Source organism: Phragmites australis, chromosome 2 (assembly GCF_958298935.1).
Source record: "Phragmites australis chromosome 2, lpPhrAust1.1, whole genome shotgun sequence".
Taxonomy (NCBI): domain Eukaryota; kingdom Viridiplantae; phylum Streptophyta; class Magnoliopsida; order Poales; family Poaceae; genus Phragmites; species Phragmites australis.
This window is the reverse complement of record NC_084922.1, coordinates 213,210-231,099: the sequence shown is the minus strand read 5'-3', so window position 1 is coordinate 231,099 and position 17,890 is coordinate 213,210. Positions and strand designations below refer to the sequence as shown.

Sequence of the window (17,890 nt, the reverse complement as noted above, 5' to 3'; positions counted from 1 at the left end):
CATGTAGTGACTCGAGCTCCAGGCTAGTCAGCAAGCACGCCTAATTGGGGCCGCCCTGGTGGTCAATCAAAATGATCAATAATTAAGTACCATGATCTCAGGCGCAATTACACACTAATATAAGAAATAATTAACCTATCAGCATCAAATCCAACTCAAATAAAAGGATCGAAGTTAGAAGAATGGGATCCCAGAACCTGTAAAAATAAAAATGGGGAACAATCGATCCCGGGATTAAGAGATTGGAACGGTGAACAAAAGGCCCTTTGATTTGGGAGAGCAAGTACCATTACGATTTGACCCAACGGATAGAACAGGTTTGCATGGAAGAAGCTAGATGACCCGAGAGAGCAGTGTACCAGCAGAGATTGAGATCGGGTAGCAAGCATGACATTATGGGCTAATGATGCCAATTGCAAAGGCAGCAAGCCACAGCTTTTTACCTTTTCTCCTTTCCCCATCTTTCTCTTTCTACTCATCATAGGTGTCACCATGCATTGCATTGCAAACCCACAACAGCTGCCTGCACAAACACCTAACACACCTCTAGGAGTTTTTTATTCCCTAGCTTCTCCCCATGTCACTCTCACAGTATCTCACTAGTAAAGCTATAGCTCGACTGTCTTGCCTTCCCTCTCGATCCTACTATATAAGAACAAAAGTTGCCCATTTTGTCGAGCCCAAATTGAGAGAGCAATTAAGTAGTAGTTTCATCCTATCCTTTTGTTAGAGAGAAGCTCAAGCAAGTGAGATCAAGAACAAGGGTTATTAGACCGGCCGGCCAGGATCGATCTAAATCATCGCAGCAAGGCCAGGCCGGCAAGATACGAGACAAAACTAACAATGGCAAGTGAAGCGGCATCCATCATCTCCAACCAGCAGCAGCAGCCGCCGTCTCAAGGACAAGAGCACCCTCTCCCTCCTCCAGCCAAGAAGAAGCGCAACCTCCCCGGCACACCAGGCAAGTCATCACTCCATGCATCTTCAACTCTCTTTCCGTGTTAATTAATTCTTGGTCATCCATGCATGGTCATCTGACGATGGACGTGCAGACCCTGATGCTGAGGTGATCGCGCTGTCGCCGCGGACGCTGCTGGCGACGAACCGGTTCGTGTGCGAGATATGCGGCAAGGGGTTCCAGCGCGACCAGAACCTGCAGCTGCACCGGCGCGGCCACAACCTGCCCTGGAAGCTGCGGCAGCGCAGCGGCAAGGAGCCAAGGAAGCGCGTCTACGTGTGCCCCGAGAAGAGCTGCGTCCACCACAACCCGTCCCGCGCGCTCGGCGACCTCACCGGCATCAAGAAGCACTTCTGCCGCAAGCACGGCGAGAAGAAGTGGAAGTGCGACAAGTGCAACAAACGCTACGCCGTCCAGTCCGACTGGAAGGCGCACTCCAAGACCTGCGGCACGCGCGAGTACCGATGCGACTGCGGCACACTCTTCTCAAGGCACGTCGTCACCCTCTGCTGCTTCCTTTACCTTGGCACGTCTTGATGGCTGCATGCCTGGAAGACATTCTATTGGACATTCATGTCATGGGCTACTAGTTGATCCATGCGTTTCTGCTGCAGGAGGGACAGCTTCATCACGCACCGCGCCTTCTGCGACGCGCTGGCGGAGGAGACGGCCAGGCTCAACGCCACCGCGGCCGCGACGTCGTTCTGCGGCCAGAACTACCTCCTCGCCGGATCGGCGGCGGGGCTGGCCGTGCGCCCCAACATGATGCTCCCCCCGGCCGCCGCCGCGAGCCTCAAGCCTGGCCAGCTTTTCGGTCCGGCAACGGCGGGCGTCGGGGACCTGTGCGACGACGGCGCGGCCCGTCACGGCGGCTTCTCGTTGTGGGGCAGCGACACGCTGCCGTCCGTAGGAGTAGGACACATTGGTAGTGTTCTGGCCGGTTGCGGTGCGCCAGTGCCATCGCAGCTGTACGCGGATCTCTTCCCGCCGAGCTCCGGCGCACCGCCCCAGTTGGACGCGGCGCAGCTGGGCTGGCTGTACGGGAACGGCAAGCTATCGTCGTCGAACGCCAGCGAGTTGACGAGCGCCTCAGCGGCAAAGGAGGCGGACAGCGTGCCGTCCGTGTTCAGCGGGCAGCAGCACGCGAAGCCCGCGGCGCCCAGCGACATGTCCGCGACGGCGCTGCTGCAGAAGGCCGCGCAGATCGGCGCCGTGACGTCGGGCACAGCGATGCGGCTCGTGGGGGCCTTCGAGCCGGCCAAGCCCGGCGCACAGGTCGAGGCGTGCAACAAATTCGAGGTTGGAGCTCTGTTTGGCGCAAGCCAGGAGAACGGCAACCTCGGGGGAACAATGAGCGAGCTCACGGCGACCACCGGGAACGTGCCGCACGACGTTTTGTCGGCGGTGCGCCACGGCGGGCTGAAGGACGCCGTGGGGAGGGATGAGACTAGGGATTTCTTGGGCGTTGGCGTGCGAGCGCTGTGCTCCTCATCGTTGCATGGGTGGATTTAATTGGGCAGATCGACTTAGTTACTTAATTTGCAGGCCAATCATCTCATGCATGTAGCTAGCCATGCATTGAGAGATCATCAGTAGTGTTAATTCGAAGCTACGTATGTAAGCAGCAATGGCAAGAATTAAGGTGTCATGCATGCAACAATGGCAACAAGTTTATTTATTCAGCTGTCATTTATATATAGTCTTGTCATACTAGTATATGTGATTTTAATTTGGCACTGAGCTAGGATTAAACTATTGAGACATGAAGATCAAGTACATGAGGAATGGCAAGACAAGAGATCCATGCATCCTCTCAAGAACCAATGATCAGAGACTAGCCCCCCTTAATTGGTCTACTACAGAACTTTGTTTTTAAGAAGGAAAAAAGCATGGGAGGGAACTTTGGCACTCTATTATTGTTCAAACCAATATATATATATATATATACACACACACACCTTTACCTTTTAAGTGCATCTTGATCCTGTTTTAACCAATATATTTGACGCGCATTTTTATTCCTAGGCTTAGTGGCATATATATAAATTAATTAAAGGAGGATCTTTAAGAAATCCAAGTAGCTGTCTTGCTGTTCGTGGCCAAATGTCAAATGTTCTAAGGTTCAAGTAAGCTAAAGGGAGCTTGTAACATGATAATGGGGTGCCCAATAACCTACCAACAGGGAGGTGGTTATCCAATTAAGATGCTAGTGGTTTTGGCCTAGCTGCCAGAGATTTGCACTGATTAGTGATGCATATCCCCCCCCCCCCACACACACACACACAATTTGCACTAATTGTGAAGAATAAGCATGCTTAGTGCATTATGGTTATAATGGAAGGTCCCTCTTCATGCTGAAACAAGCAGATCTTGTCTGGAGATATTTTGATTAGTTTTTGTTACGAGTGTTGCAGGAAAGCAGACTCAGCTTGTTTGATCGATCCTGCTATGAAAAACAAGTGATCCTTATATACTACTACATGATCGGACATACGTTATTGGAGTAAAGAGAATAAAAAAGTGTGTCACTACTGTAAAAAATATAAGAGTGCTTGTTTTTCAACCGGTATTTTTTAATCGGTACTAATACTCGGTTGGTATCAGTGTCGGTTGTCTACCCAATATTATTGTCATTTTTTGTGAATTAAAATACAAGAGAAATTTGACGGCGGCGGGAGCGGCATCAGAGCCACAACACATGCTCGGTCACTGCAGTTCGCTCGGCCGCCGTCGCCATACTGGATCCCGCCGCTCGACCACCGTCGCTGCCGCTCTGGATCCCGCCACTCAAGTGCTCGGCCGCCGTCCTTCCCTTCCCCTCCAATGGTACATCAAGACGGGGAAGGAGAGTCGCCGTGGACGTAGCTCCCGAGCCTAGGTGCTGACGTCATGGGCGTGTCGGATGTCAGGACGGGGCTCCTGGGGTCGCTTGTTAAGGAGGACGGACACATGTACTCGCTGGCCACGACGGAGGACCTACTCTACACGGGCACAGACTCGAACATGCGGGTATGGTGGGACCGGCGGGAGCTCGTAAGGATATTTGGATCTGAAGGGGGAGAGGTGAGGGAGAGATTGAGAAGATAAGGTCGCATGAGGATGAGGACGCGAGGGTGAGAGAGAAAGAGAGGGTAAGGTTGTGAGAGAGAGGACTGAGCCGTGACCGAGCCGAGCGGACGCGTGAGCCAAAATCCTATTTCATTGAAATTTTGAGTCTGGATCAGGCTTCAGTGCCGATTTGTATTAAAAATAATATTGATACTATTAGTGTCAATTTTTGTTACAAACCGGTATTGATAGTACGTATCAGTGCCGGTTCTTAGTGGTTTTATCATGGTTCGAGCACGGGAGGTTAAGAACCGGCACTTATACCTTTTCAGTGGTGGTTATTGTTCAACCGGCACTATTGAGACGTTACTTTTGACTAATTCTGTAGTAGTGTGTGTCAGTGTGTGCATATATATATATATATATAATAGATTTGTTAAATTTAGCTACGTCAGGGAGCTTCTTAGAGTTAATCAATAACAATCTTTTAACCCTATATAAAAGCACCCAATAGCTCATTTCTTAAAAGAGACAAAAGCTTACTAGAGTTACGAGTAGCTATAGATCAGTTAGGCATTGCGATTGAACCAATGGTTATCCAGAACTTGCAAGGAAGGGGACTTAAAAGAGACAAAAGCTTACTAGAGTTATGAGTAGCTATAGATCAGTTAGGCATTGCCATTGAACCAATGGTTATCCAGTGTCGATTTCAGGGAAATAGTAACTTGCAAGAAAGGGGACCTGCCAGCAGGTTAAACGGGCCGGGCGTGATGGAGGAGACATGACAGCCCCTGCACTGCACCTAATTAATTGGTTCTTGGGAAGGGGATACAATTACTTGCATTTCTTGGCGATGTATGCCATCAAAGGGTGATTGATACTATACAGTTTGGGGCCTCGTAAACGTCGTCCGTAGATTGTTTCCAAGGAAAATGTTGAACTGCTGTCTGCTTTTTGGCAAGTATTGTTTACTACTCCAGTGATTTATTGAACATGGGCAACAGGTTCAGGGAATTTAATTTGCGATGAGCTTGTTGGATTACAGGTCGATTGTCCGTCGGTTCATTGGTTTATTGACGGTCATCTCCTCAGCAACTGGAGATTGTTTTATCACATCTGCCTTGCCTCATCTAGACAGAATACAAGTCGGGTATTTTGTGAATCAGAAAAATATGACCGTGAACCTTCAGGAGATTATCCCTGCCCTGGGATAACGTGTGTTTTAGTAGTGCCACAACTGGCTATTGCTCAAGTTAGAGTACATGAGCTAGAGCCAATCTTGTTTTAGGTTATTTTTTTCCGAAAGAATGGTACCACAGATGCCGATATTATTATAGAACATAAGAGTTGATCTAGTTTATGAATTAAATCAAGCTCGAAAACCTTAACAACTATATGTTTAATTTAGGACTAACCGGCGAAAGTACCAATGACTTGAGGTCCCTGACAACAAAAGCCAAACATCACAACACACCGGTAAAACAACACACACAGAGTCTGCCAAGGTCCGCCAACGAGTCATCGTTGCCAAGCTCATCGCATATTACGTCCAAACAGCTCCGATTTCTGGAAACAGACCACATCCACTGTGTAGATGACCCTAAGCCCCCGTCAATGGCAACCTCATACCATCGTTGCAAAGCTCATTGGACGCCTCGACACAATAGCTTCGACTCCATCAAAGGTTGCCCATGGGCTCACTGAAGTAGGCTCTCGCCATAACTAAGCCGTCGGTCACCAGAACGGTACGTGAGATCCTCCATAGTGATGCCTCTAGGGAGGTCATGATGCACCATGTGTCATCATCGCCCATCCCAACACGGACATGATTTTCACCTGAGGGATCTCACGGCAAGGGGAGGGGGGGTGGAGCACCTTCGACAAACGCCTCCAAAGAGGAAAGCGGCACCCGAGGGTGCCACCGTCGTCGACCCAAGCCAAAGGCCGGGCAAGGCTTTCGCCCGGGACACCCACCCCACTCGAAGATCTAGCCACCGTGAGCATGGGTCTCCCTAAAGTCCCTTCACGCCACGATGCTCCCCGTGAGCCAAACCAAAGGGAATGAAGAGAATCCGGCAAGGGGAGAAGGTGCCCTGGCGCTGAGGGCTGAGGGCAACCAAAGATGCCGCCTGCAGCGACCATTGCAGACGACCTTCAACTAGAGCACCCAATAGCAACACGACGTCAACTGGAGAACACCACCAGCAGAACATCGACGTTGAGCTCAGCAGGATAGCAACAGGGCACACCACCAGCAACCTTCGATAGTAGCGAAAAACAACTTCCTGCAACAGGCACACCACCAGTATACCATCAGCATGCCAGCGAACACCACCATCACACCACCAGCAACCATCACCTACGACAACAACTCATCACCAGCAACAGGTCGACGACAGCGAAACGGCGGCAGGCGACCAGGCTCTTGAGCAGCCCCTCCACCTCGGATGTGCCCGTGAACATGAAGGCATCGGGTGCAGTAGCGGTGCCAGGGGCCACCATTGCCTCCACACAGCCTGGGCTGGCCCAGCACTTGAACCCCACGAGGGAGAGCGGCACAACAGGCGACACACAGAGGCCGACGATCTCAGGGATGGGGGCAGAGCATGCGCCTGCTGGGCTCACGGCCCAGTGCTACCACAAGGTCGGTCGGGGTGGGGACGCCTGGGATGAGGGCGACAAACCTCCCAGCGTCGCGCCAGAGCTTCGAAAGGAAGGCGACGGTGAAGGGGAGCGCGAAGATGGTGTCGGAGAGGGCCAAGGCCTCCACGAACCAGCACGGCAACAACCTCCACATGCGGATCTAGCTTGTAGCCGTGTCGACCCAGGCCGCCCGAGCTGATCCTGGCTGCCACAGGCCGGATCCGCGGCCAACGCGCCAAAAAAAAAACACCGGGTAACACCTAAGAAAGGAAGGGGAGGGGAATGGGGAGAAAGGGAGAGGGAAAGGGAGGGGGGAGGCCACTAGCGGCGGTAGCATCGAGTCTTGGGTGACGGGGTTTTTTGCCCCTCATGTTGCCCCGCAAGGAGGCGCCAGGGGGAATCTAAGAAAGAGATCGCTCCTTCATCTTGTTCTAGGTTATCGAATCTATTTCTGTTTGGTACACAGATCCCTACGTCTCTTGTTGTGATTTAAACATAGTGAACTGTTAATTACTACTTCATTTGTTTAGAAATAGTAGCTCGTAAACCGGTACTGTTTTCCGGTTAATGTCAATTCTCAGCATTATCTTAGACTTTAAACTCCTACAATTGTGCTATGCTAACAGCCCCATACCTGCCTCGTTCACCGCTAAATCTCGTAAGGATTGTTTTTCTTCCTCGTTCACTGCTAAACAGGATGAACGACTTCCGCGCGCTGCACCTCGTCTTCAGGGTGCCCAACCTCACCAAGCTCATCAAGGCCAACGCCACCGAGGCCGCCCGCCGCCGCGCCGCAGAGACGCTCACCTGGGAGGCCCGGTGGTGGGAGCGCGACCCTTCCGAGGGATGCTACCACGAGGTCTCCTGCCTGCGCGCCGAGAACGCCGCGCTGCGGCGGCAGGCCGCGCAGTGCGCCGCGTGCGGTGGTGGCACCATCGGGCGGCACGCCTCCACGTTGCAGCAGCAGCAGCTGTTGCTGGTCTCGGCTTACAGCGGCGCTAGGCCTGGCAGCGCACAGCACAACGCCAACAACAACGACGGCAGCGTCGTGGCTGGCAACTTCGTCGGTGGTTGCTACAACGGCAATGGTGGTGGCGGCGTCCGTGGTGCCAATGGCAATGGGGCAGTGGCCGTGCGGCCTCATGCCCCAGCTCCGGCAGCGCAGACCATGTTCGGACCGTCACCGCAGTGTGTCCGTTTACCCCGTGGCGGACGACAGCAACAGCGCCGGCGTGCCGAGGTCCGATGCAGCCATAAGGGGTCTGGTTGACTCCAGGGACAAGAACAACGCGAGGTGAGGATGTCGTTCTCTTTCTTTTGTTCAAGTGAAGGCTTTGCATGGTGGATATATTGGCTTCTCCGCATTGTCTTTGCAACTGCAGGTGATGCTGTCGATAGCAAGTGGGCAGCACAGGGTAAAAGAGGAGATCAATCACTGATTTTTGAATTCCAAAATAACAAATGTAGAGAAACCAGTTTTTAATGACTGGTAATTGGAAAACAAAAGATATCTTGATGAGAGATGATCTTCATCCATGATTATTGATTTAAGTCGCAGATCATCATGATGCATAAGGATTGTTACTTCAGCTACATGATTCCAGAAATTACATTATTGACCAGAGACAAGCTCATGTGGTCATGTGCATTTTCAGTCTGTCCATTTCATATGAAAAATTATGATCCAATATTTCCTCTGTAATCAACGTGTCTTTTGGAAGCACAAGTTACAGTGCTCACAGTGATAGCGTATCAGGAGGCTTCTTTCAGCTCCAACCTTGACCCGAAACACAAAATTCTGCATGAGGGTCCAATCATGCGTAGGTGGGCAGGAGACCCAGTCATAGAGATTTAACATGTCTGTTTAGGTAATCTTTCTTCACCATCTCTAACCAAACCATCATCACCATTGCTATTCAAATGTAGAAAGATAAATAAATCAGCCAAGTCTGTATAAGCATGCTGTTCTAGTCAGCAAGTATAGAACAACGATCAAAATAGGTTTGATAGTTTAAGCAAACTCACCTTGACTGAGCAGCGTCTTGCAGTGAGGGTGAGTCGACGTGCATTGTCACTGGGCCATCATTTACCAAAGAAACCTGCAAGAGTTTCAGATTGACTCTTATTCTGAAGGGGTAATATGATATGAAAAGCCAATAACAACATGTTCTGACTCAGAGGCACCTTCATCATTGCTCCAAAAACGCCATCTGCCAAAAAGAGTCCAAGTAGGGACATCGTTATATTCATGTTCATGTTACAGTGGCTTATAGCAGAAATCTTTCAAATGCACATGGAGCGGATTGCAAAAGCAATAGCAGCAGCAAAAATAAAAACAGCAAGAAGATTGTATATTCTGAGCACAATACCTGATAAATAGACATTCGTGGCAATATATCAGCAAGTAAAAAAAATTGTAGACCAACTAGAAAACATCACTAAACAAGCTACCAAGTTATTAGCATAACACAACAGGACATGTACTCCCAGGAATGCAAAAATGTGCATCCATTATAAAGGACCATGAGGAGCATGTGAGAGTATACAATGCATCACTTATGATACACACGTGAACAAAAAAAAAAGAAACATTTTTCACAAGAACATTGATTTAAAAATCAAGAATTCAGGATGGCGAACATTGTAATGAACAATGAAATATAAGGCATATGTGTTACCTTTCACTGCATCAATGGAGTATGACCTCTGAAACTTCTCAACTAGAGACACATAGAATGGTTTTGCTTTTGCAGGTGGCATAGCCACATGAAAATCTGGTTTGTTACCCTTCAGGATTCCACATAAGGTAAACTGACTGACTGAATAAGAAATCAGCTTAGAAACAGAATAATTAATAACAGACCAACTGGCCACTGGAGCACATTTATTTTCAAACTTTGTGCAAGGTCACGTTATTTACCTAATAAGACTTCAAAGCTACGCTGCATAACCTGCAGGAAAGAAAAAGCTTATTTAAGTTTATCTGTAAAGCTCGTATGAAGTGCGGGAGATGATCAACATGCTCAATCAGGCCATTTCTATTCCATTTGTGCCAAGATGAATCCGAGGTTTACACTTCGATCCCATGCTTTCCCAGTCTTCTCATTAGGAAATAGCCTCATATTCAGGACCTTCCGACACCTACACAAGGGCAGTGGTAGCATGCGACTGAAATTATAACAGCTAGCCATATTAACTGAACATTTCAGCATAAAAAAAATTCATGAAACAAATGGTAAGTTAGTAGCACATCAGAAACACACAAAGGTGACAACTTTGGTAAATGAACAAGAAATGAGGCCAACCAAAAGTTCCAAAGTATACATGTTCGCAAAAGAATGTTAATAAAACCAAACGAAGCTGCCGCAGAACTAGTGATGGATAAACTGACAAGACATGAGGCTGGGCAACAGTAAGCAAGTAACTGAAGGAAGTGAATGGAGGATGGAGGGAGAGTAGTGCATACATGTAGTCGGCGTCGGAGTCGGTGTCGGCCTCGTGGACGCCGACGAGCACGAGGATTCCCGGGCCGATCTCCGACACTACTCGCCCCTCCACCTGCAACCACCGCAAGAACCAATCAGCGCTCGTCTCTCCCAAGATTCCATGCAAATTGCAGCGGTGCAGTGAGTTGAAGAGGGCGCTCACCTCAACGCTGGCCGAGAGGACGCGCTGCACAACGGCCCTCATCCTCTCTCTCCTCCTGCGTCCGCCGCGCCAAGTCACCGAGGGACGAGTCGCCGCTCGCCGGAGAGAGACCAAAACCGGCGGCTCTGGTGTGGGGTGAAGCAGGCAGGCACACGATGGGCTGTGAAAGACGACCACGGTTTTACTGGGCCGATCTTTGCTAGTATATTATTTTATGGATTTATTTCTGCTGTCGCTTTTGCCTAAAATATATTTTCCTGCTGTTGCCTGAACATGATCTGACGTACTTACCATGCAAAAAATAACGAAATGTTCGTCTTTGAAATTCCCATGAAAATCCTGGCCGAAATATTACAAGGAGGAAAGAGCACAAACAACAAAGTCTATGATTTACAAAGACGCGTCAGAGTATAGTCAGGAATATATATTATGCTGGTTATGTTTCTTTACAGAAGTTCCAACGAACAAATCCATCTTACAACATGAGCGTCTATAACTGCACAACATACTTCTCTTTGTTATATTTTACAACCATTTCTAAGTTGTTATTCTTCACAACTATTGTATGAACAACAAAACAAGGCTACCGTCTCAAAGATTGATGTTCTTCAGTCTTCACCCACTATGAACAACAAATAAGGCTACATATGCAAACCAAATCCACCAACAAGATTACAAGAACAAAAACTGCTGATCTTGCAAACTTGCAATCCTTATGAGGCCTGAGTAGTAGTCTTTGCTTCCACCGCTTCTTCTGCAGCACCATCTCCATTGCCATGTTCCATTGTCGGAAGGACGTCTATTGGTTTACCTTCAACCGGAATAGGCCCTTCACTGACCAACTCAGATTCATGAGCTTCAATCTGCTCCGGGATATCTGCTAACCTGTCCTCCGGTCTCTTCCTGGAAACCTTCCTGCTCAACGTGCTTGTCAGTGATCTGCCTGGTTCACCTGCGTTTTTCTCAATCACCTTTGCTACATCTTCTGTTGAGTTCTCTGCATCTCCCACCTTGCCTGCTGGGCTTGCTTCTTCATTGACTACAATCTTTATCGATGTCCGCTTCTCGCCAAGTTCCTTCAGATTGGGACGTGGAGTTTGGGGGAGCTTCGGATCCAGCTCCGTCACACTCTGTGAACCCGGGGTTGTAGGCAGGCTGGGATCAAGATCTTTGGAGCTCCCCTTCCTCGAGTTCTTCCGGAAAAAAGAGCCTAGGTTGAACAGACCCCCTTGCCCACTGCTTTTTGGTGTGGGTATTTCCTTTGACTTGTCAACCTCTTGGTAAATCTGTGTGTCGGGACTACGTACCCGTCCTTTCCGGGATTCCCATGTCCTGGGAACCCCAGTGCCAGGGCGATGCACATATAACCCTCCAGGTTCTTCTCCATCAATGCTAATGTGCTCCACTTCATCTATCAAGACTTTCTTTTCTTCAGGCACTTCACCAGTATCCCACTTGTTGTCGATGGAGGTTGATAGTGGCAGTTCAGCATCAGCTTTCCTCAGTGATTCTTCCAAACCTGATACATTTTCCCCCTGCAGATTCAACTGCAACTCAGTCCAGAAGTGACCTTCTACAGTTTCAACCTATACATCTATCTCCCTTCCAAAAAAAGGTTTGAACATGCCATTTATTGTCTAGCCCAAGTAAGAAGAGTGTGTATCTAGTATCACCGACCATTTAGGACCTTGCTACCTCGTCAAATGGACACTAAATGGTATTGAAAAATTATGGCAAAAAAGACAGAGAGAATGTAGTTGCTGACCTCAGATATATCTTCTACTGTTATCGCCAAGTGAATCCTTCCTTTCTTCACATTCTTCAGTGATATCCATTTATCATGTCTCTGTCCACCTCTCAGCTCATGTACATCAATGCTACATGCTCTGTACAAAAAACAGAATGCAATTTTTTCTCGTTTCAGTAAAAGACTAATAGATCAGATCATTGTAAAACAACAAGACGGGCTATTTCTCAAGCTAAAAACAACAGAATCACTACATTGGGTTAATAAGAGAATTACAAGCGTTATCCTACAGATTTCCTGATCAAGACATCATTTAGCAACAAGAGCGCAAATAATGGAACATACCCAAGCGAGTCATCAAACATGGGGTCCTTATCACGAACTTCCATAACAAGTTCATTTGATGCTTCCCACGATGTGATTGGTATTTTGAATTCTTCAAACCACTTAGGGGATAGTGTTTTCTTCTGTATCTGTGTTTGGAATTTGAAAGGACCAAGACGACCTTTCACATAAGGGTCAGCGAGTCCTGTGCAATAGAACATGAAACGTGTTAAACCACTGACGAGTAATACAAAGTGGTCACGATTTATTCTCACCATTTATATCAGATGGTTTCATGTCAGTTCCTTCTAAAATCTCAAGCTTCACGTATGCAATAGGAGGCCTCTCCTCAATGCTGAACCAGTTATTTTCTGTAGAATGTGAAGAAATTAATGCAAGGAAATACCGAAATAGAGAAGGTAACAGGAAGGGGATTGAAAGTTTACCATCACAAAATTTACAAAAAGGGTATTATTATTCTTCTCAATGATATTACTCAAAGTAGATCTTTGCAGACATAGGCCAAAACAAGTAGAAAAGCTTTTCATTTTTGGGTACATAAGTTTAAAGGTATATACCAAATTCTAGCATTTGTTAGCATACTTGAATAAAGCAAGTGGCCTAAAGACGTCAGTTCATAATGTAGACCCTACCAGAACTGTCTGTAACTAAGCTTAAACTACAGTTACATATTCTTTTTTAAACCAGCAGTAATGATAGGAGGACACAAGCGGAAATAAAGTTGGTTCCTACCTGAAGGAGTAGATGCAAATTTTTCCACATTGATGACAAGCATATTGGGCTGACAGAAGAAAATATAACTCAGCAAGGAAAGCATACACAATGGACAACCTTAAAAAAGAAGCCCAAAAAAAGGCTTCCGAACAAAGCCAAATATATAAAATAGCTATAGAAATAATCTAACCTCAACTAATGTCTGCCCAAATGCAGTATCCATCAACTTATCCTGGAAAAGAAATCCAGGAGGTCCAATGATTAGTAAGAAACAGAATCACCAAGTATACCAGAAGGTTTAGCGAAAGAAAGATTGCAATACAGGACAATCTTACTAGCCATCCTGAAATTCCTGGAAACTCAGTGACATCAAGTCCATGATTAATGAGTGGTTTCACAGTCATCTGAAAATAAGGCGGCTCCACAAAGCATAGTCTTATGCGGCCAAGAAATGGCCAACTCCGTACAAACTTCACGCCAACTAAAATCTGAATAATAAACATATGCTTGTGCTGAGTACAAGGTAAGAACATGTAGGGGAAGAAACAGCTCGCATAGTCTAAAGAGGATTTTCTGAAGTTCTAGACCAAACTTTTCTTTCTCTTATGTTTCTTCATGGAAGAAATTTGTCCATTTTACTATATTACTTTTAATATATTATACATCTGTGGAATCTCCCCTTTTTCCCTAAAAAAAGAGAAGAATATGTATAATCCCTTTGTTGACCAGAAAACTTTTATTACTTTCCACAAGATTGCAGCTAGGTTACAACAGTGGTACTTGCACCAGTCTGTACAAGAAACAGGGTTATATTTCTCCGGTCAGTCGGTCACTTTAGCGTGCATTAGTATTAGCTGTTGCCTTCATAAGGTAAGGAAAACTGAGTGTATTACTACATTTCCTTCATTGAGCAAATTGAATGCATGAAACTTTGAGCAAGATCCGCAAGGATAATGGAGAATTTTAACCAATTTTCAGCAAGATGTTTATAAAAACGCACAACGACAATTTTAGTTAATGTCGCATTTGCCAGCACATAAAGAATAGCACAGGACTTGAAAAAGCTGTCTGTCATAATGGTTTAAAATGAATTATTTATGAGAATATCATAAGTTTATCACTGTTAATGTCAGAATAGTTGAGCTAACTAGGTAACTTGCCTTTCCCTCGACATGCATGCTAGTTAAATGCATGTTTGCGGTCATTCCAAGTCCCACACTCTTATGCAGCTGCATCGCAAGTACAACACTCATATCTTCAGCAGAGAGAAAATTCATTCCTATCTCAAGAACCTGGATCAATCCATTGGATATTACATGGATCATTATGAATGTATTTCCTATAGAAGAAAAGGAAATATCCAGATCAAAAGATAGTGATACCCACCAAATGGTCATCATCTGATGTCTCAGGTAGGACTCTCATCGAGGTAAACATTGGTGGATTCCTACCCATGTAAAGCTCCTGAATACTTGCTTTGCTCTGCAGAATAATCACGTCGAGTGAGCTACTGACAGATGGCAATGCCTACTTAAAGAAATCAAATGCCAACTGATACAAAAAAAAATGTTGTTAAGTAGCAGTTCCAGGTAAAGGCCACGGAACAGAACATCATGAATCAGATAACCAAGATATAAGGAGGAAACCGTACAACTGTCCAAGGCTTGAACTTATCCAAGAACCATGGTATGATGGGCCGTAAAAGTTGTGAAACGATCTTCTCCATACAGATAGGCCACATCTTTTTGATCGCATGATTTAACCAGCGTACTGATTCTGCATCAGAAAGGAGCTGATACATAAAACAACATGAGGTAAATCTCCTGAAGCACGAACAGTCATGACAACAGAAATAAAAAGAGTAAATTTCAAAAATCTACAACTATTTTGACACATATTGCAAAAAACTATAGATTTTGGTGCCCATTCAAAAACATACAACTATTTTGACACATGTTGTAAAAAACTACAACTTTCTCACTATGGGCCCACATATCATCCTCTATGACATGTAATATAAGAGGATTAACCGTAAGCCTACCTGTTGAAAGAGGATTACATGTGGGTACACGGTGAAAAAGTTATAATTTTTCCAACATGTGTCAAAATAGTTGTAGTTTTTTTAAATGAGCATTAGAAGTTGTAGTTTTTTACAATATATGTCAAAATAGTTGTAGGTTTTTGAAATATGCATCAGAAGTTGTAGTTTTTTGCAATATGTGTCAAAATAGTTGTAGATTTTTGAAATTTACTCAAATAAAAAAAAGGAGAAAATGAATGCGGCAGCCTAGTCAACCAGGTTCATCCTTGCGACATTTAACAAGTGCATCAATCTTGGATTGCAGAGAAGGTGCATACTCTTCGTTGGTAGGCAGATTTCATTTCCTCATGTTGTATTCTCTTTCGCAGTCTCATTGCACAGCGAGCGTTTACCTACAACAAGAAATTTAATTAATTGGAAGTAAAGATTGTATTTGTCTTTGGAGTAGAGAGTCATTATATAGCGGTGCGGTTTTAAAGAACAACTACACCGGCAGATATAATTTGGCAACAGTGCCCAAATATGAATTAGATTGGATTAATTGGCTTCTGTCTCAACGCCTACCACTTATGGCAGGTAATACAGAGCTGGAGAAGATTTTCAGTACCATGTACCGTGTTAATCATAGCATATAAATAACCTTCCTCGTATTCAAATGTTCCTCGACATGTCTCTGGACTTCATTGCTCTAGGATTTTTTTTTTTACGCACTAAGAATTGATAAATCATCCAGAAAATCGTACTAGTGCATAGACCAAATAAGACCGGAGAGCTGAGGAGGCTGACGAAAAAGCAAGTCGCCATGAAAGCAGAAGCAGGATCAGATGCCCTGTGTACTCTCCAGACCTTAGATGGAATCAGTTGCATGACAAAAGGTAAAGGAATTTTGTGACACAAGAAACGAAAGTGAAAAACAAAAGGCAAGAATCTTGCAGTTGGAGACAAGGCGATATACCGGCCGGTAGGATGCGGTATAAAGGCAGACGACGTAACAGGGGAGGGTTCTTGGAACAAGATGAAATCTTGAGGTGGGGTTAGTAGTACATACCATGCAGAGGTAGAGAAAGGCGAGGAGGAAGAGGAAGGAGTGGCGCCACCCGAGGGAGCCGGCGGCCCACAGCGCGGCCAGCACCAGGCCGATGTGGTACACTAGGGGCAGCTCGGCGGCGTCCATTCCCTCCGTCCGTCCGTGTCTGCTCTTGGTTGCCGCGAGGAAAGGCGAGGGGAAAAGAAAGGTAGTTGTTGGCAAGTGGCGGGCGCCGTGGTGTGAATCTGGAACGCCGGACAGCCGGGGAGGGCAGGAGAGGAGAGGAGAAAGAAAAGAAAAATGATTTGTGATAGTGACAGGGGCGAGCGAGAAATTGTTGCGGAGAGAGAGGGGTCGAATGGTCGATGAAAGCAAATTTTATGTAACCGTGTCAAGAGATAAGAGAGAGAATGAACACACGTAAACTAGATCTTGTAGTATTTATTTCTCCGATCAAGTAGCAGGTGCCCAGGTGCCGACTTAGTAAGGTGTTGATCTGATAGCTGCAGCAGAGGAGGGCGACCGTAACTGCTTCAGTTGAAGACAGGCAGCTTCCTTTCCTTTGGTAGGTTTTATACTCCTCCTCCTAATGGACATCAGTTTATTAATTTTTTTAGGATGGAATAGACATCAATTTATTAATTTTTTGATCTCACACAGACACAGTGACAGATGGCAATGGGATATCTCACTTGAAGTCATACTTTACCGTGACTTCAAGGTTAGCATCAGTACATTCCTTAGCACTGCATGGCCTTCATAGATTGTAAGCAGTTTCGTCCTTTTCATTGTTTTAACCGCTTGGCATATGCAACGGAAAGCAGTATAAGCAGTGGCCGATAATAGCCACGTTCTTGCCCCTGATGATCTTTATTCTGTGCCGTAATCTTCCTTTTCCTGCTTTCAGCTCGCAGGTGCTCGTGGGCATAGTCATGACCGCCTTCCTTGTTGCAGTATCGGTATTGGCTGGTTTCTGTAAGTCACCATTCCTCTATTTGTCTATTTCTACAGTAGTTTCACGCATACCAATATCGTCGCTGAATAAATACTCTGACAGAAATTTCGTGGTACAACTAACCTGTTGCTTTAGCCATACCTTCTCAGTTCTAATTAATGACAAATCCCTTGTTTTGAAGATTCATAATCGGTTTCTTGGTGCCATTCCCTGGTATGTTGGAGCCTTTCTGCTGTGCTGTTCCAGAGTGGACTACAGGGAGAAACCAGGCTATGTGGCATGCATAATAGCTGTGAGTAAATAACTTATCTTCGACATCAGATGCAGTGAAGAAATCTATTTCCATGCTTCTTTAAATGTGTAGCACTTCTGCTTTCTTGATTTATGCGTTTTCATCTAGCTGTACTTGCCAGCATTTTGTAATGTAGAATCAAGTACAAGGTACTGCTTGAGTGCTTGTTGTGTGTTGAAGTTTTTTTTTTCCGCATGCTGATGCCTGATGTGACTCTAAGATCATGCTTAACAGATTCCCTCCGCGATCTAGAATTTCTTCATAAAAATATTTTCGTTCTCTTCATCGCTCCAACGGTTTTTTTCACAATTCCCTTCATAAAAATATTTCGAATGTCATTCGAAATAACAGAATTCTCTCTCATTTCCCTTTACGAATTTTTTCGAAATGAAGTTGTTGGTGATGAAGGAAAATAAAAAGAATGAAAACAGGTAAAAGAATCAGAAAGAAAATGAAATAAAGCAAAAATGGT

The 17,890-nt window shown here is 45.8% G+C and overlaps 3 protein-coding genes and 1 pseudogene across 7 annotated transcripts; 2 read left to right on the top strand and 2 right to left on the bottom strand.

Annotated features, from left to right (window-relative positions):
- Positions 1 to 612: 612 nt before the first annotated feature.
- On the top strand, positions 613 to 2,694 carry LOC133909729 (zinc finger protein MAGPIE-like). The gene is made up of 3 exons (XM_062352289.1): positions 613 to 961; positions 1,053 to 1,449; positions 1,573 to 2,694. The coding sequence occupies exons 1-3, from the start codon at positions 844 to 846 to the stop codon at positions 2,468 to 2,470; spliced, it is 1,413 nt and encodes a 470-aa protein (XP_062208273.1). The 5' UTR covers positions 613 to 843; the 3' UTR covers positions 2,471 to 2,694.
- Positions 2,695 to 3,847: 1,153 nt separating this feature from the next.
- Positions 3,848 to 7,947, top strand: LOC133910055 (uncharacterized; annotated as a pseudogene).
- A 212-nt stretch (positions 7,948 to 8,159) lies between these two features.
- LOC133909728 (uncharacterized) lies at positions 8,160 to 10,463 on the bottom strand. 2 transcript variants are annotated; one of them, XM_062352287.1, is made up of 8 exons: positions 10,298 to 10,463; positions 10,116 to 10,207; positions 9,724 to 9,790; positions 9,570 to 9,600; positions 9,328 to 9,468; positions 8,834 to 8,859; positions 8,675 to 8,748; positions 8,160 to 8,561 (listed from the first exon to the last, which is right to left on the bottom strand). In XM_062352287.1, exons 1-8 carry the CDS (start codon positions 10,337 to 10,339, stop codon positions 8,501 to 8,503), a joined length of 534 nt encoding a protein of 177 aa, XP_062208271.1. In that variant the 5' UTR covers positions 10,340 to 10,463; the 3' UTR covers positions 8,160 to 8,500. The 2 variants fall into 2 exon arrangements, with proteins under 2 accessions (XP_062208271.1, XP_062208272.1); XM_062352288.1 differs by lacking the exons at positions 8,160 to 8,561; positions 8,675 to 8,748; positions 8,834 to 8,859 and adding an exon at positions 8,877 to 9,018.
- A 223-nt stretch (positions 10,464 to 10,686) lies between these two features.
- LOC133891838 (C2 domain-containing protein At1g53590-like) lies at positions 10,687 to 16,529 on the bottom strand. Of its 4 annotated transcripts, none has more exons than XM_062332572.1 (12): positions 16,193 to 16,529; positions 15,462 to 15,536; positions 14,755 to 14,895; positions 14,490 to 14,585; positions 14,264 to 14,395; positions 13,439 to 13,591; positions 13,294 to 13,335; positions 13,122 to 13,170; positions 12,644 to 12,739; positions 12,390 to 12,573; positions 12,063 to 12,183; positions 10,687 to 11,844 (listed from the first exon to the last, which is right to left on the bottom strand). In XM_062332572.1, exons 1-12 carry the CDS (start codon positions 16,316 to 16,318, stop codon positions 11,011 to 11,013), a joined length of 2,049 nt encoding a protein of 682 aa, XP_062188556.1. In that variant the 5' UTR covers positions 16,319 to 16,529; the 3' UTR covers positions 10,687 to 11,010. The 4 variants fall into 4 exon arrangements, with proteins under 4 accessions (XP_062188556.1, XP_062188557.1, XP_062188560.1 ...); XM_062332573.1 differs by having other exon boundaries at positions 10,687 to 11,832; positions 16,193 to 16,527; XM_062332576.1 differs by having other exon boundaries at positions 14,755 to 14,879; positions 16,193 to 16,237.
- Positions 16,530 to 17,890: the final 1,361 nt, after the last annotated feature.

Excerpts from the sequence above, each read along its gene's own strand:
- LOC133909728 (XM_062352287.1), bottom strand. The coding sequence starts at position 10,339 with ATGAGGGCCGTTGTGCAGCGCGTCCTCTCGGCCAGCGTTGAG. Across the intron at positions 9,601-9,723 it reads GGAAAGCATGGGATCGAAGT|GTTATGCAGCGTAGCTTTGA; the intron begins GTAAACCTCGGA and ends TCTTTCCTGCAG. Across the intron at positions 8,749-8,833 it reads TTTTTGGAGCAATGATGAAG|GTTTCTTTGGTAAATGATGG; the intron begins GTGCCTCTGAGT and ends AAACTCTTGCAG.
- LOC133891838 (XM_062332572.1), bottom strand. The coding sequence starts at position 16,318 with ATGGACGCCGCCGAGCTGCCCCTAGTGTACCACATCGGCCTGGTGCTG. Across the intron at positions 14,586-14,754 it reads AGTTCAAGCCTTGGACAGTT|AGCAAAGCAAGTATTCAGGA; the intron begins GTACGGTTTCCT and ends ATTATTCTGCAG. Across the intron at positions 13,336-13,438 it reads CAGGAATTTCAGGATGGCTA|GATAAGTTGATGGATACTGC; the intron begins GTAAGATTGTCC and ends TTTCTTTTCCAG.
- LOC133909729 (XM_062352289.1), top strand. The coding sequence starts at position 844 with ATGGCAAGTGAAGCGGCATCCATCATCTCCAACCAGCAGCAGCAGCCG. Across the intron at positions 962-1,052 it reads CAACCTCCCCGGCACACCAG|ACCCTGATGCTGAGGTGATC; the intron begins GCAAGTCATCAC and ends ATGGACGTGCAG. Across the intron at positions 1,450-1,572 it reads TGCGGCACACTCTTCTCAAG|GAGGGACAGCTTCATCACGC; the intron begins GCACGTCGTCAC and ends TTTCTGCTGCAG.